This window comes from Colius striatus, chromosome 1 (assembly GCF_028858725.1).
Source record: "Colius striatus isolate bColStr4 chromosome 1, bColStr4.1.hap1, whole genome shotgun sequence".
NCBI classification, from domain to species: domain Eukaryota; kingdom Metazoa; phylum Chordata; class Aves; order Coliiformes; family Coliidae; genus Colius; species Colius striatus.
The window spans coordinates 116,732,981-116,750,840 of NC_084759.1; the positions used below are offsets into that span (position 1 = coordinate 116,732,981).

General features: G+C 39.2%; 1 protein-coding gene across 1 annotated transcript; it reads right to left on the reverse strand.

Annotated features, from left to right (window-relative positions):
- Positions 1-7,396: 7,396 nt before the first annotated feature.
- On the reverse strand, positions 7,397-15,272 carry TMEM45A (transmembrane protein 45A). Its single transcript, XM_061988701.1, has 6 exons — positions 15,075-15,272; positions 13,009-13,221; positions 12,118-12,302; positions 9,824-9,969; positions 8,353-8,451; positions 7,397-8,195 (listed from the first exon to the last, which is right to left on the reverse strand). The coding sequence occupies exons 1-5, from the start codon at positions 15,262-15,264 to the stop codon at positions 8,358-8,360; spliced, it is 828 nt and encodes a 275-aa protein (XP_061844685.1). The 5' UTR covers positions 15,265-15,272; the 3' UTR covers positions 7,397-8,195; positions 8,353-8,357.
- Between the last annotated feature and the right edge of the window lie 2,588 nt (positions 15,273-17,860).

The following is a 17,860-nucleotide window of genomic DNA, read 5'->3' on the forward strand; positions in this document are numbered from 1 at the left end:
AAACTGCAAATTTTGTCTAAGGGTGTTGCACAGAGACTCGTGGAGCAGGGCAGCAGAGGTGCCCTTTTCCTGGCAAGAGCAGCCATGGGTAGAGGCTGGGGGGCACAGCACCAGGGCTGGCCCCAGCAAATGTCCAACTGTCTGGTCATCCCACAGGTTAAGATACATTTGCACAGTCACCTAGGCAAACCCTAACAGCCTGATAGCTGCATGCCCCACCAATCTCACTGCTGCAATCTGTGAATAACTGTGATTCTTAGCTGGGAAGAAATATCTCCTCCACAAAGAGTGCTTAGTACTATTGCACATCCTAATTACAGTTTCTTGCCATAAGCAGTTAAATTTTTGCTTTTCAGAAGGGCAGATATTTTAAATCTGAGCCTAAGATACACACAGGAAGATGCATGTCCCTGTGCAGGACCTGTACAGAGCAAAGCAGAAGCAAGCGTGATTTGTGCAGATGGGGAAACTGAGTCACAGAATTGTTCAGCAATACTTTCTGTTGGATGTAAGTCAAGCTACATCCAACATAACACCAAGTCTGAAGTTTACAGCATATTAAAAGTACGTCCCCTTCTGAATCACAGGTCTGGGTCCTTTGCTGGTAGAAATGCTGCTAGGTGATTGCAGGGACTTTACATACCTGCAGAGATTTTAAATGACAAAGATGGAAAGAAGTAAGAATTGATTATTCTGGTTACTGACTTTGCCCTTACTGTTTAATGCTTTACTCCTTTACATAGCTAATGTCATCATGGACATTTTTGAGCAAAAAGTTGTGTTTAAATCTATAAAATACTGTGAGTCCAAAACCTTGGGTTGTAAGTCCAGGTTTGCAAATGGAAGATGGCTTGTCATCTGGAAAGTGGATGTAGGGTTGTGAGCAAAAAAGATTGGAGAGTTCTAATGTCACACATAGATTTTATATAAGCCTTAAATAAAAAAATATGGTATAAGGAACCAGATGGCACAACCAAAACAAGTCGATAAATGCTTTCCAAAGGACAATACACTTATTTATAAAAATATTAAACTGTATTTATATGATAAAATAATCAAACTGAAAGAAAACCTATTACTTGCATATTTGTATGTGATGCAGCTGCAGACAGACAAAAATGTTCTTGAGTAATAGGTGTGTTTCTTCTGCTTTCCTCCATTTCTTTTGAGACTTAATTAGAGCCAGACATTTCTTATTTCCTTTCTTTTTTGTTTTCAAGCCTGAATAAAGTGTAGTGCCGGCAGCAAACACCATCTTTGACATTTTTTTATGTGTCAACTGCATCTTGCTGAGTCAGAGTCACAAACTAGTAAAAATTCCAGGAAAGCAATACAAGTCTCACTCCTGTTGTCATTCCCATGAGGAGCAAGGAATCAGCATTACTGCTCTGGGGTTGCCCCACAGGAGCCATAAAAATCCTGGAGTGTGTCTAAGAACCTAGTCCCTGGTAAATAACTCTGGAGGCAGACTGGAATGCTATATACCATGAATTTAGCTTCCCTGTAGTCTTAGAGTGCTGGGAATGATTTCTGATTGCTTAATAGCTATTTAGGTGTATAGCTCTACAGTCTATTTTCCATTTCTTCTTTCTCTTCCTCAGGGAGGCAATGGCTGCTAACCACAGTATGTAGACAAAACCATTTCTGCTCCAATTTCATGCCCTCACCATGACATTGAAGCCTTAGGTACTATCTCCTGCAGAATATTTTGTAATTAAATGACAATGGCCTGTATGCAAGAGTTGTCTTTCTGAGTCCAAGTATGCTGTAGTATTTATAATTATGTTTCTAAAGTACTTTTTACATGTCTTTCCATTCTAAGAAGTGGATAAAATATAGAAATGAACTGCAACAATTTCATAGCAAAGAGTTAGAAATTACTGTTCTGCAAAAGTCGTCTGAGGACAAGTTATGCCTTATTTGACAAATATTGGGCTTTCTACTCCCACATATTTTGAGTAAACACATATTTTACCTAGAATAGATTTTAAAACCAAGTACACAGCAAATTTCCATTTGTCTTTTTGCCTTTTAACAGGTGTGCTGTTGCTGCACAGTCCTTGGGAGTCAGGCTTGCTTCCACTTCTGCACATGATAAAAGGCTTTTTAGATCAAAAAACTGTTCTGTACCAGTAACTCCTTCCCCCAGCTGCTGTAGTTCAGAACCATGTGGGAGGAAGTACCAAATACACCAAAGTTTTCCTCTAGAGCCTTACTTTTAAATGTGAATGAACCTGAAGTATTGAAATTCATTGTTGCCCTATTTACTCTTAGTTCAAGCTAGGTTTAGATACGGGGGGGGGAAAAAGGATTGATTTACAGAATATTGAACAAATAAACTTTACAGACATGCAGATAAAGTAAATAAAAGATACATTTAATCTTCTATTCCTCATAATAAAACTTTAATGGGTTCCTTCCCTCCTGTCAGATGAACTCCACCCCTTATCCATGTGTGTGCCTTCATCAGTGGTGCCAAAGGACTTGAACTTCACAACTGTTCCATGCTACAGGTGTTTTGTGACTCTAGTTTTGTCCCAGGAATGCAGATTCTCATTATTGCCTGGCGCACACAAAGATCACCATCAAACTTTGTTTCCTGTGAAGCAACTCCAGCTCCCGTGCTCTGACTCTCCTCCATACTGCAAACATTGGCACTTATATTAGGACAAGCAGGCAAGGTCCAAAGCACTCTTGATCCAGACTAAAGTGCCAGTGTGTGTGCACCCAGAACTGTGGTCAAGGACCCAGAAACTGCAGAAGCAGCCTTGTTTTTAAGCTGCTGGCTTGGCAATGCTCTTTTTCCTCCAGGACACATTGTTCCCTGGTTGTCCAGGGGGTGGTTTAATCCTCCATGGCTTCTTTCTTCTGGCTACTAACTCCTTTGCAGTCTGCTGAAAACAGTGAGGGAGCTCTCTCTGGCTCAGCCAAAACCATTCCAAGACCAGGCTCCCCGTACTGTGCATGCGTGCCTTTCTCCTTGCCTCACCCTAACGTCTTGGGACGTGAGGTCCCAAGTCATTCCCACAGGTGGAAGCAACTCCTATTGTGAGCCAAGCTTCTGATACACTGAAGTTGATGTCTTACACAGAGCCAATGCCAAAATGTGCGTTTTACATGATTGGCTGAAAGAGATGGGGCGTGTATTTTGTCACTGGCTTCTCCTTGAGGTTGATGATGAGAGTAAGCAGTCATGCAGGTGATGTGGCTGGAGATAGCTGACCCCAGCCCGAAACTAGGTGGAATACAGTGACATTGATTGATTGAATGCGAACTGGTTGATTCCTCAATTGGTTTATTTAAAGCTACTTCTAGATATTTGAAGTTTCTGACTGGTAATTTCCAGAAGTCATGTGTGACTTTTAGATTTGTAACTGGATGAAATGATAAACTGGGATATATTGACTTTCTCTCCTTTACCTTGTCCTAGAGAAATTTAGTTTTCTTATTTACTGATAAGTGCATCCCATCCACAGTTGTCCATAATAGACAAAAAATTCTCTCTGTCAAGTACATAGCAAAGTGATATCAAATCCATGGAACGATGAAAGCAAGCCATAAGACTGTAATCTTAAATTTAAAAAAACAATTTCTCCTTCAAATGCTGACTGAGAGGGGCCAAAATTTTTGCTACTATTTTTCAGATATGATCCCTAGTTTTAATTTAAGAAACTGGTGAAAAATATGATGAGGACAAAATCTGTAGTTGCCAGCACTTAGTATCTCATATTTTTCAGAATGTCCCTTCCAACCCTACCATTCTATGATTCTATGATTTTCATCTTGCAGCAAAAAAAGGGTTTTTTTCTTATAAGTAAAAGGGAGTGTTAGCATTACTGTATATGGAAAGTTAGAAGTAGTTAGGCTAAGGTCTGTATCGAGGCCTAGTGAGCAGTGTGGGATGTTGATGTAACCTAGCAGTCTAGGGAACTAGTGGGGCATGCTGAGCTTGTGCATTCTTGCTTAAACAAAGCAAAGAGATTAGTGAAGAATACTGAAGGCTGAATCTTGTTTTTCTCAAAGAAATCGTTATCTCGAATGTTTACCTGTTTGTTATCTATGGAAATTTCTGGTTGAGGATTCAGATAAGCATAGTCTCAAGTAACTACATGAAAGAGCACAACATAATCCTAAAGTCTAAGAAAACTGGTAAACATCACGGGGACCTGATGAAGTAATCATTTGTGGAAAGTATATAAACTCTGTGAAATTTTCTGTTAGTGGGGGCTCTAACTTTGGACACTAGTCCTCAGGTCCCTAGGGCCCTCAATAAAGCACCGCATAAAACGACCTCGGTTGTTTTGTGTTTTCCTTCGGGAACGGGCAGCAGGAGCAAAGTCAGATAAAATAATAAATATTTTTATTATTAAGCTTGCCAAAACAGAAAGATCTGGTTCATGCAGTTCTGCTTGCTTGGCTTGCTGGCTGCTCCATTAGGTATGTATGACACAGGAAACCAGATTCGAATCTGAGACCTCCTTTTTCCATAACATTTGACTTTTGTGGATTTGTGAAGCATTACTGGACAGACCTTAAAAAGAGTCGTTTTCACATGGTGATGAAATAGTAGAATCAAGGGAATTTGATAAGGCAGCGCTGACCTTTCCTGAATATGAGTGCAAATCATGCAAATGTCCAGGAGGGGCAGGATGAGATGGGATAGACATGTTACTCTTACAGACCTCTGAAAATATGACAGACGTCTTACATGAATAAATCAATTTTATTTAAATAAAATTACAAGCATATTTTGTGTATTATAAACTACAATATAGTTTTTCAAAGGCACTGATACTTAACAATAATTTAAATTTTCTCAAGAGCAGTTACCTATTTCTGAGTGGTGTTTGTAAACTTGACAGACTTCCGTCCACTCATTCAACTCAAGCAAAATCTGTCTCTAGAGAAATGCTGAAATATGCACCTTCCTCATTGTAATAGGCACCTTACTGTTCCTAGGCATCTCTTTTGAACAATGCTTGAGAAGAATGGGTGAGGTGTTCTGCATAGCAAAATTCACCCTGAAATAAGGTGTTTCTTTCCTTTGTGGCACCAAAAACATATCAAGCACAAAAACCCACTATGAAACTCACTCTGCATGAACTGCAAGTATTAAAAGTTAAATCCAAGAGACTATTATTTCTTTGAGGCTTCAAGATCTGTTTTCCCTTTTGCTTCTTTTCCAGCTTAATAATCCAATGCCACCTTTTCTTACGCAAAGAGTTTTTGTAAGAAGCCTGATCTACAGTTCTGTGTCACAGACTGCACTAACATCCAGGCTGGGCTTCTTTAAAGGCATCTTTGTTAAGCATGGTTGCACCAAAACCAGTAGATGTGTCTGATGGGCTTATTTTTCGAGTTTTCCCAAAGAAAACACACAGACCTACAACCACCACTGGGCTAATGCCTGGGCATGGTTAAGGACAGAACCAGAGCCACTAGGATGAGGTGGTCATGGGAGGAACCGTGGCAGCCAGCTACTCTCTCCATCAAGTATTGGCACCTTTTGTTTCTGAAGAAGTATATTTTTTCAAAAGGAGGGTTTGCTAAACACCCTCCACATTCACAGCTCACTTAGGCTTATCATGTAATGTCCAAGTTCTCTTTGATACATAGCCATCATCTTCACTGTCCAGCATTGCAGAAGATTTATACCCCAACCATACTAACAGAAAAAAAATTCTCCCCTTTAAAAACTCTCAACAGTTCAGAGACCAGAGTGATATGGTTCAATGAAAGTAAGATTATAGCTGGGTGTAATGACACACTGCTTTTAGCCAGTGTACCCCTGCTTTAGCAGGCAAGCTGCTCAGCAAAGCTGTGGATCTTCCTTTTGGCTTATGACAACAGAAAATCTGACTTTAATAGAACCACAGTAATGAAACTCCAGTCTTAGATTTGCAGAGCAGAGTAAATATCAATTAATTGAGTTTACACTGAGATCACTGTAAAGCTGAGATGTGAAGCTACAGAAATGCTGTACTAGCACCTAGCTTACTAGAATGTCCTGAGACAGACATCATTAAAGTTTGTCAAAATCTTCAAGACTCTTCAGAGAAAGACACTGAAGATGGGAAAACAATTATTAAGAGATGTAATGAGTTTTGGCTATCAATTTGCAGGTTCTCATTTTACATTTGTAAATATAGAAATGTGCACCTGCCAACTATTCTTGCTTTCCAAAGGAAATTGGATAATCTAATAAACTAACACCTGGTTACAAGTGACACTTCATACTGCTTGCAACATTCTATAAAAATAATTTAAATGAACAATTGAAGCCTTCAAAGAATGAAATCTTAGATAGTTTATCATTATTTTCTTCCTGCTTAGGTTATCCCTTTAGCACCTTAATATTTGTACAGTATTAAACATATTTATCAAGAAAAGCAGTGGAGAAACTTGCATTGCTCCTGTAAAGTACTTTCTGAATTCCTTCAGAATAAATGACATCACTAATTTTAAAAAAGCATGGATAAGCCTGGCAGTCAAAAACACAGCATCAACAGCACGTGCAGTTAAGGAAGATGCTATTTGAAAAAGGGGAAACAATGTAGATCTTAAAAGTGAAGTGTGTGTTTATGTCGCATTAAAGGTAAAACAGCTTTATAAAAACCCTTTAATTTTCTTTTTTTTTCTGAGTCCTGAGATGTCTTTGAACTATAAACATTTTTATTACCCATCTTTCTAAGCTTACCGGAATAAGTAATTTTATGTGACTCATTTTTCTTGTTCAATTGAAAAAATATAAGGGAAACTCAAAACTGTTTGAGTTCATCTACCAGAGTCCAGGTCTGCATTCCCTTGGGAGCGTCTGGAAATATCTGAGTAATGGAAGAGACACACTTCTGCAGCATTAAAGGTGGCAAACTGGCACTATTTGAACAGAATTTGTTGTCCTGCACCAAAAATAATTAGAAAATAATATTATTTTAAGAAGGAAATCTACAGGGAAGAGGCTGTTTTCCAGAATGCCCACCTTACCACTGATGGATACGTAAAATGGCCAACAGCCACCAGCATGCATCACATGCTCAGTCTTCTGGAAGAGCGCATAGCTGGTGCTGTGCCACAAGCTGCCCATACCAGTCTTTCAGAAGATTTCAGAGGGATGCTTTGAAAGTGTAACTCTTAAAGGCAATGTGCTTATATACAATTTCATTTTCTAATGTCTTTTGCCACATGTCATTTTTTTCCCTTTAGTTGAGGTTGGAGCAGATTCCAAGTGACCCTGAGGGTTGGGGACAGCACTGTCTTTGTCATCATATTAAGACTTAAGTTTTGATGAAGACAATAAATACAGTTAAAGCAATATTATTTATTAATTCACTTGCTGCTGTGGGTAGTTAGGCATGGAGCTACTATGAAGGCAACATCTGCCAACCCACAGTTCACCATGCAGCACTGTGTAGGCTGCCCAGCACTTGAGAGGGCAACACGGGGAAAAGGATGCAAATTCATCTCATCCAATCCACAGATCAGCATCAACCACTCCTGCCCCAGGTGCTGGGTCCAGAGTCTGCTACGATTCCTGCAGAAAACTACTGAATTCCACCAAAGGAAATGAAATAACTTTGGGAAAGAAACTAGCTTTGCGTCTGGGTGCTGCCCCACCAGACATCCCTAGGCCTTTCTGGAAAAGTGGTTACAGGCACTGAGGAAGAGCAGAGTCCCTTTCACTGCCTTTCAAAGTCAAGTGATAGCAAAGATCAAGGACTATCTAGGCACCAGAACGAATAACTTCCATGACTGTTGATCATCATACACCTCTTTGGTCCTCCTATCAAGCTAGGTAATGTCTCTGCAGGAGTGGATAAACTCTTGAGGGAAATGCTGAATGGGTGTGCAATGAGTAGTTCTTTTCATTTATCATAAAGCCACAAGCAGAGATACAAAGGTATCGTACAAGATAGCTGCAAGACTCTTATTTTTTTCATCCTGTTCTACTGTTTTCCAGGTCTGCACAGTTATTTATGCAGTTACTTGCAGAGAAACAAACATGCTTATTTGGACACTCTAATTATGGAAACTGAATAGGAAAACCTTTTGTTTAGTTTTTAACTAGGTAAACACACAGAGTTCATCATGCCACTTCATCCAGTTCAAGTCTATCCGGTGTTAATCTGGTTTTCTTTGAAGCACGTGACAAAGAAGGTACTGGTGTGAGCACCACGAATCAATACCAAGTCTGCCCTCTGCAAATAAAGACATCTCTGTTTAGATGCAGACAGTACTCAAGGGATGATATTTGCATAGTAAGTTTTAGTAAAGAGTGAGTAAGATGGCAAACAAATCTAGAAATGAGGCACCAATTAGCCTAATGGTAGAGTGAGTAAACTAGTCAAGCCATACTCATACTAAATTTCATCTTCGGACTCCTGATCTCGTTCAGATGTTTTCAATAATCCCAATTCCATGGACTGAGACTGTTTAACCTTTGAACGAACTGCCCTGGAAACAAGAACAAAAGAAAGAGTTGTCAATAGTATCTCAAAGGTTCATATAGCCATTTTTACTTGGTAAAAAACCTTCTCAACTCTTGCATCATATTGGAGAGTTAAAATGATTGATTTAGGAAGAGTCAAAGTGTGTAAGACATTGTAAAGAGGAGACAGTGATTTCAAGCAAAATCTGGGCAGAATTTTACCCCAGATGTTAATTGTAAATACCTGCATTTTAGCATGAGTGATCACCGTACAAAGCGAGCATGTATTGTAACATTAGTATGCTCTGTCTGTAGCAACATCACCTGTATGTACTGCATGTAAGATCTTGTTCCTATGGACACTCTGAGGACGTACAGCTTAAGCAAATCTCAGTGTAACATCTAAAAAGTTTTACGTTGTGCAAGTACAAGACCAATAGCTTGTGTTCTCTTGGAAGAGTACTATAAAGTTGTGAAGAAGAGTGAGTCTGGTCAAGCTCCCCACATAGTGCCACGGTCAGCCTGGGGAGGCTTGTCTAACAGTGCAACAGCCACTGTTCCTGCCATCAGGAGTCTAAAAGCTTGTCACCTTCTCTACAGTTGCCATCCTTTACACAATAAACCAATTACCCAGTCTTGGATGTCAGTTCCTTTTGGACTGAGATCCAAAATGATTTGCACCCTATCAGTGCAAATCAAGACTGCAAATATTACATATTGCCCAAGCATGATTAAATAGGGAAATTAGGATAGCAAGGGTAAAGCAAGGGCTGATAAGCACATTTAGGGTAGTGTGGACAAAGGCTTGTTAAGGTCCTGAGGGCAGAAAGTGATCATGCACGGCAGAATCAGGTTAATTTTTCAACCAAGCTAACTACAATTGAAATTTTGTCAGTATTAGCATTGAGAGGCAAGGAAAAGGGCTATCTTTAGAAATTAGGGGATGAATCTGGCTAATGAAAAGAAAAACAGGTCTAATGACAGAAAATTGCTAGTAATAAAACCTGTCCAATATTCTTCAGTCATGAGGCCTGCTGACTATGCAACTTGCAGTTAGTAGAGATAACCACTGGGAGAAAAGATACTGTAGGCAAAAAAGATCTCTCCCTCTTTCAACTTTCTACACACTTACAAATGTGGAAGACTATGAAAAAGAGCTAATTTTATATGAGAAGCATTATGGTGTCAGTGCTGTACTTCATGTATGTTTTTCCCCTTTCTACTGAAGCAATGAGTCATGTCTTCATTGATTAGCAATATTTCTTTTTTACTTTACCTTGCAAGACTATTAATTGCCTAGTAGAAACACTTTGATTTATCAGTGAAACTTTTCTAAAATAAGCCTCCTGTTAGACTAAACAGACAGATCTCTAAATTTCAGTGTTTCAAGTATCTTACCAGCTGACAATTGTGTAATTCACTGCAAGTATCAGAAAAGCAAAGGCGTAATGCCAGCAATAGCACATGGTCAGGAACATCATATTAGTATGATCCATCTGATTCCACTCTGGGCTCCCATTTGGAGGATAAAGCACAAAGCCAATCTGTAATGAAATGAAAGATATTTAGAAAATGTCATCCTATGTCATCTTGGATGCATTATGCTACTCATCACAAGGCAGACATTTCATTTTCTTGTAGTGCTGATTATTATTAAAAACAGTTTTGCAGTCACACTCAGATGTGACGGACCATTTTACAATGTTCTGTGCAGAAATGCCTTTCAAGATGTAGAGCTAGTCCCAAAGACCCCTTGTTCTTGCTCAGCAAGTTAAGAAGATGGCCCAACAAGTCCTGCAGCAATCATAATTCTGTACTGTAAGGTTAGGAGACAGTGCTTGGCCATGCATAGTCGGACCTGCAAGCATGTCACCAACCAGCAAATCTGCCTGGCCATTGGCACTGGCTCACTTCTTCTCAACAGCATCTGGGAATGTATTATGTGATTCAGAAGATGAATAATAAATTAATAAACAAAGGTGAACCATAGGCTTATTTCTTCTCGATCATCCAGGAAAAAGGTCTGGTTTTGAAATTACATAAAAATGGAGCTTTCTCACCCAAAGCTAAAAATTTATATTAAATACATAGTTTATTTATTCAGAGCTGGGAAAGATCGGATTCAGATTAATTCATAAACTGGGAAACTAGTAATTTCATGGCTATGTGGGGGTCTGCACTGACAAGGATCGATCCTCTGCAGTGCCTAAGACTCTACATAGTAACCACTCAGCAGTTTAATTGAGAATTCAGGAGCTGGGAAGAGGAGAAGAGGAATGAGGAGGAGAGAGAACATTTTGCATTTCCACACAGAGTATTGAATGAATGAATGTGTTGATGACACAGAAAGTCCCTTTACCTTTTACAAATTTGTCATGCTGCAGTCAATATGTGGTTTTCAGTCACACATAGGGTTGAAGCCTGATGTGGGTGTGAAAAAAAGCCACATTAAAATCTCTTGTATTTTTAATTCTTCATTTTTTTTCCGCTTTGAAACAAAAACCCACATTGTCTCCAGAGCTAAAGAAAGAACTTGCTCTAAAATTAGACCAGGCAGACAACAAAGAATAAGTGGTTGCATCCAACTCTTCTTATGTAAAGCTTCTTAAATCACCAAAGAAACGTTTACAAACATGAAAATAAACCTGCCAGCAAGTGCTGCAGCACCACGTTCTTGAGTTCACTTATAGAAAAACACTGCCTTTTCGGAGGTCTGTCTTCTTGCCAGAGCAAGTATCTAAATATTTGATTTGGTGCTGAGTGTCCAGCTCTCCTAAGGAACAGCAAATGTTTTTCTTAATTGTGTCTGGCCAGCATATAAAAAAGGGAAGCCAGTCTAGACATGCCGGAAAGAAAAATCACTGGAGTGACCTCAGTTCTCCACTATAAGATGAAACACACATCAGCACTAGCGTTACTATTTCTTACAAGATTGCAGCAATTCATTAAATTGTCTGTCTTGTTTGCCAGTAGAAAGGGCCACTATCAAATAGCTATTCATGGGATAGAATCACAAGTAAGTGAAGGCATGACAGCTACATGAGCAGCTACAGAATCCTTTTGGGAGCCATATCCCTGAAATGAAAAAGTTTGGGCTGTTACTTACTCTGTCTTCTGAACCTTGGAAAACTGAGAGGCTTTACATCACTCAGTCTCTTAATGTGAATTGGGAGTTCCAATACCATTTAAACCTTGGCTGCTATGGTTTATATGCTTTTTAGAAAGCAGAAAGAGGTAGCCAACATGAAGGCAAATTTGTGTCTTCATTCCTCTTCACACAGTGTTCAGTACATTACTCACTGCTCTGGTAGCTAACAGAGTGAGGACTGTCTTCATAAAGAACAGCATATGTTGCCGGGCTGTAAAACCACTGCCATTTGGCTGGCAAATTCTGAACAGGATGTTACAGAGATCAAAGGAGATGCTCAGCCACAAGAGAGAATACAACAAAACCAATTTAGCTTTTTTATTGATTCAAATAAAAGACATTAGGAGAAAAATGGCTTCTTCGTCTGTAAAACAGTAACTACATTCATCTCTCTTTAATGAGAGTTTAAGGAAGCTTTATTTTCTATGAGTCCTTTGACATCTGTGTTTAAAAGGCATATTATACCACTTGTGAGACATCTTCAGAGGGATAAATGACTAATTTTGGTGAAGGAAGAAATTCCTAAGGTAGAAAAGTGACCTACCTGCCAGAACCAGCTGCCTTGTAGTATGCAGAGGCTGGTACGGAACATCTCTAGCACAATACTGCCACGGAAGAAAACTTCCAGAAATATGCAAACAGCAGCTCCAAAGATAGCAAATAGCAATAACTGATGAACATGGACATCCAGCATGGCTCGTCCATGAAGATGGTAGCAAAAGAGAAAACCTGGAATAAATTCAGTGACCAGTTTAAGGTATTTCCTTCCCATGTAAGCTCCCTGCAATTGCTTTTAGAAAGCAGTGAGCCTTTACAATTTCTCTTTATGCCAATAAACTCTCAGTTCAAATGAGAGTAATTTTTTTAAGACTGATGCCTATGTACCATGTACTCCCACTCTTGAGCTCAGACCAGAAAATTGCATGGGAATCTGCAGCACTATCACCTTTCATTTAAAACACGTTAACAAAAAGTCTCATTCATCCGTCTCTTCAGTTTAACAAGAGCGATGCTATGAGCTATACTGTGAGTTCAGAAAACATAAGTTGAGTCTCCAAGTGCAATTCCAGCATGCAATTACCGTGCAGGTACATGCACTCACAGCAGCTTTAGCTAACAAGTTGCATAGCATGTCAGTACATACGTTGAAGCACATGCCTGAGCTACTGAGTGCTTACCCAAAACAAGTTGGAATGCTATTTTCACAAAATTTCTGTTGCTGAGACAGTTAGGAAAGCACAGACACACCTCTACAACATGTGATCATGCTGTGGGCTGAAGTGCAGATGAATCCTCCACCAGTTTAAGGAGGGCAGGAGTTAAAAACCTGGCTCCCATAGGCTCATTCTCTAAGGCTGATTTGAGACTGCCAGACCAAATACTGATACTCCTCTGTGTGTTTCACACATACCTCTGCAGGGAGAGGTAAACTGACCTTCAATAAACACTGCTAAGGAAAGCATCATCCTGTCCATAGCCACTGGCAATGCATTGGTCCCATGAGCCACGATGTCAACCAACCCTGAAATACCATAGAAAAGGTACATGGTGGCATGTTGCCAGTTCATCAAGTGATCCCAGTGCTTTTCCTCATAATTATACAACTTCAGATGAGGTCCATCAGGAACAAACTGCTCGGCCACCATTCCTGCACATGAAAGGAGAAGTATAACTATTTGTCCTGCTGCTTAATGTATAAATTCATGATAAGTCTTTATAAAAACAATGGAGTCAACAATATATCCCCACACAGCAGGGGTTTAGTCTCATGGCCTGAATGTTCTCTGGATGATTGCTAAGTTTTGCTCCCTTCTATCCAGTTCAACTATTCCATGCTTCTTTAAAAAAAACCAAACCAAAAGACAACAAAAATCAATTGCCATTGTAGTAGACCTCTGAATTTTTCAGATGCCTTTTCCAGTGGTTCAAACACGAATGTAGCACATGCTAAAGTCCTCACAAGAAAGATTTTAGTCCCCTGCAATATGCAGGATGGCAGAGTTCAGACTCCTAATGAAAGGAGATTTTTCCTATAAAGCCATAAAAGGAAATCCCTCTACCACGCAGAGTTATTAAAGATCCCACAAGAATGTATATTGAGTTAGTATTTCAACTGCTGCTCTATCAACTCCCTTACCTTGGCCCCTCAGTGTCTTGCTAACTAGCTGCAGTGCTCCAGCAAGGGGAAAGCTGCTTTGAGATATTTGATAAGATCAACAAAGTTTGAGAATGGTTTAAAATACGTTATGCTTTTAAAACATTAAAGTTAATTATGTTGTTTATAAAATGTGGGCCAGCATCCTGTTGTGTAAGTAGATACATTGCAGAGCAAATGCAGTGCTTTTCACCTTTATTTCAAGACTTCCTAACACAGAAACAACAGGTTTTACTCCCGTTGCTGTTTTTACCATTTGTTCTTGACATGCCTTCTTGTCCATGTTTTTTGCCATAATTGAAATTACCATATGTTAAAATCATAGCTTTTTGTTTCAATGTGAAAATAAAACATTAGATGAGTGCTTTAGCTGCCCAGCTACCTCTAGATATTGATGAGGAAAGATGTCTCCACTCACATCTCAAAATTAATGCTACTAGTCATGTTTTCATAATTTTGGGGAACATATCATTGTGTATACTGCACACATAACATCACTTCTGACATATCTTAACTGATACAATTCCCTGAGAGGAAAAACACAAACAAGATTTTGGCACAACCTGCACTTTGATTAGAAACCAGGGAACTCTGAGCATCTACAGAAGAGTAGATAGATAGAACCTAAAAATACCAGAAATTAGTATCCTTTTCAACTTGAGAGTCACACGTGCTGAGCTCCTCAGGTCATCTCTTATTTACCTTACCCTATAAAGGTAAATTGCCAACATAACAGCCTGCTGGAATGTAAATAAGAACTAGGCACTTCCAGTTGGCTGCACAGCTCACTAAACCATCCCCATGGGTTTTCACCCAGGCCAGTCCACAACAATAGGAGAAACAGCCTCTCACTCCCATCCCCTTGCAACAGTTCTGCAGCAGATATGGAGTTCAGTCTTTGAATATTTTAACTTTTGATTGACATAATCTGCATTATTTTATCAATAACTCAGTGGAGACTCCTGACATCTGAGATGGCTGGATTCAAAATAGAAAAGCCATGCATTCACAGTCTGGTGCTTCCAGTCTGCGTGTGAAAGCACGTCACCTAAACAACTTGTGTCCCTCCCAAAAGTAGTGAACAGCACATGAACACTCAGATGTGAAATAGTCAAGAAATCTCAAAGAAACTCCAAAAGAGTGCTATGAATGGAAACCACGTTCCAATTGTGACTATGTAATTAATAGCAGTAGCCCCACTAATGCTTAGATTCATGTTGTTCAAAGCTCAAAATACCAAGACACAATTAGATATGTTTCATCAGAGAACAAAATGTGAAAAAAAAAAACCAAACCTAGGAGTGTTAAAAGGCACAGACTTGTCTGCCCAAGTCCACCTTACTTACCAATCAGAGCAAAGACAGCTTTGATGATCCCTTCAACAAACTCCAAGCGCTGAAAACCTGCCCTGGAACCAAGATAGCAAGTGTTCTTGTTTTTTCGACAGGCATACTTCAGTGGATACTTAACTGACCACCACAAGCCAAAAAGAAGGAAAAAGCTTCCAGGGAGGGCATGCCCCTTGAAATTGCCCATAGTTTTCTGCTAGGTGATACCTGAAAGTGAAGCAAATGCAGATTGATTACGGAAACAGTAGGAGAATTCTAAGAGTGCAAACTTTAAAGTATTTCCTTGCACAGATCAAAAAGATGTCACTGGATTATGTGACATTATACTCATTTTAAAATTAATTTGGGTATTTAGCTTCTCTGTCTGTTCAAGACACACACACAGTCTCCCCAGTTTCATAGCTTTGCAGAATAAGTGTAAGAGACACAGCTGCCAAGCAGCTGACCTGAAATGCAGACCTGGCAGTTGTCAAGTTAAAAGAAAGACATAGTGCACTAAGTCATACTGTTGAAGTTGTACAAGCAAAAGAGGGAACAAGAATATTCACAATTTGCTTCTTTCATGTTTAGGGAGGGTTTTATGTTTCTTTACTCCACAAACAGAAATCATAGGAAAAATGAATTGTATAGAGATGCAGTGGGTAACTATTCACTAATAAACTGTATTTGTATTTCAATCCAGATTATTCACAATTTATTAACTTCAAGTCATTGTCAATATTTAATAGGTGAATTGTGCACCCACAACTAAATACATATTATGGAGTACATCAATTATACTGAGTAATAATGTTATTAGTTGGTAACTCTCATACAGTCACTTAAAAGCAGTGCCATTAATAAAACTTAGTAATTCTGGTCATCATCTCAACTTTTAGGAGAGGTAACACAGTTCCAACAGCTTCTTCATTAAATGACAGTTTTAACATCAAATTTCAATTTTTCTTGAAGATATTATAAATCAAGTTGTTGTTGACCCAAAAGCATACTAAATCTTCGCACAGACAACGCTCAACAATGACCACTTTAGAAGCACTAGCAATCTCTACTTTCTGTTGTCATACTGCTGACTTAAAAATCAAATCACTGCACTACACTGGAGCCATATGTTTATGAAGAGAACATGGAGGCTCTAGTATATTTTTCTTTTCAGTAAGCACTTCCTATAGTCAGGTCTGCATAAAAAGTTTCAAACTGTGGCTTGTGGGCCATGATGTACTTGCAGATGGTTCACGTAATGCTGTCTAGTCACGTAGCGTGAGCCCTCTCCTATTTCTGGAGGCTAAACTCTGCTGAAAGCATTAATTCTTTTTTTGTTTTTTTTTTTTAAGAAGAGAAATATTTCCACATGCACAGGTCCTGAAGATGCCACAAGACTATTTCCCAGCTGCAGAGGAGAGGTGACCTATAAGCCACAAAGGAGAAGAAAAAAATTACAGCTGTTCACGTGTAGCACAAGACAGACGAGTGATTTAAACAGGGATGCTGCAGGGGTTATGTCCCCTCTGTCTGTCCCCTGCTCTCCCAGGGCCATTTTCTCCCACTGTAAGGATTGCAGAAGGGGAGGAGTAAGCTTTAAAACCTTTCCCTTTCTCTGCCTCCTTTGCCTCACCATCACCCTTAACGTCTCACTGGGTTGATGTTCAGTGTTTCATTTGGGGGAAAGCACTGCTCGCTCTCAAGCAGCCTAAGGGCAGTCAGGCTATCACTTGTGCAGTTGGAGGGGCTCAGCCTCACAGGTTAGACCCAAATCCTTTGGTCTTGCAGAACAGGTAGCTCATTTTGGGACATCTTTAATTCAAAGACTCTTACCAGCTTGTGCATCACTGCCAGTACTCACTGAGCCATTGTTTACTTCAAAAAAGGACTGTACTAACAGGAACTGAAGTTTTAGACAGTCACCTAAATGTTGTTTTAAACTTTGAAATACTCTTTTTGCTTTGAAAACCTTAACTTCTGATTATTCTGAAACTGCCTGAAAGCCATTGCTGTCTTTTCAGATGTATATCTGTTTTCCCTTATTTGAACAAAAGGAAGAGGGGATGAGTGGGGAATGGTCTTTCTTCATTATTTGTGTTATCTCACTGAACATCATTCATTAAAAAGACTATTAATTAGATTTTTTTTTTATTACTTACAAGTATGTAGCACTTCAAATTGAAAGACTTCTCCTGTACCCCACATCAAAGCAAGCTACTGGAGTAAAAAGGTAATTTAAAACTATTAAAAGCTTCCCTCTAGGAGGGTACAGCTGCAGTAAGAGTCAAATGAACAGCAGTGTGTTAATGTCATTGGTAGTGCATGGTATACAATATTTCAAAAGTAATCCTCAATCTGTAAATTCACACCTGGGCTATCTAGAGCTCTAATTACTGCAGGATTTTTCTGCCCTGCATTTGCCTTTCAAAACAAGGGTGAAGAAGAAAAGGAAAAGATTGATAGAGAAGCTATTGTTGCATATCCAATTTAACTAAGGATATGAAGTATAATTCATCTAAGTCCTTTCTGAAGCTGACTGTGTTGAGATTCAGTTTTCCAAAGGTCTGGCACAACAGCTGGCTGCCAGATCTGACACGTTTTCTCTCTAGAGAAAGCCTACAAATAATCCCTAATGTGTTTGGGTGAACTCAAACTGAAGATCACACTTTCTAAAGATAATAATATGTGATTGTACTCCTTATAGCAAAAAACCTTAGTAAACTTGAAAACATCATGACAGAGCTTGCCTTAAACTAAACTTACCAGTTCATTAATTTTCTCTTATCAGGCCTGAGAGCTTGTAT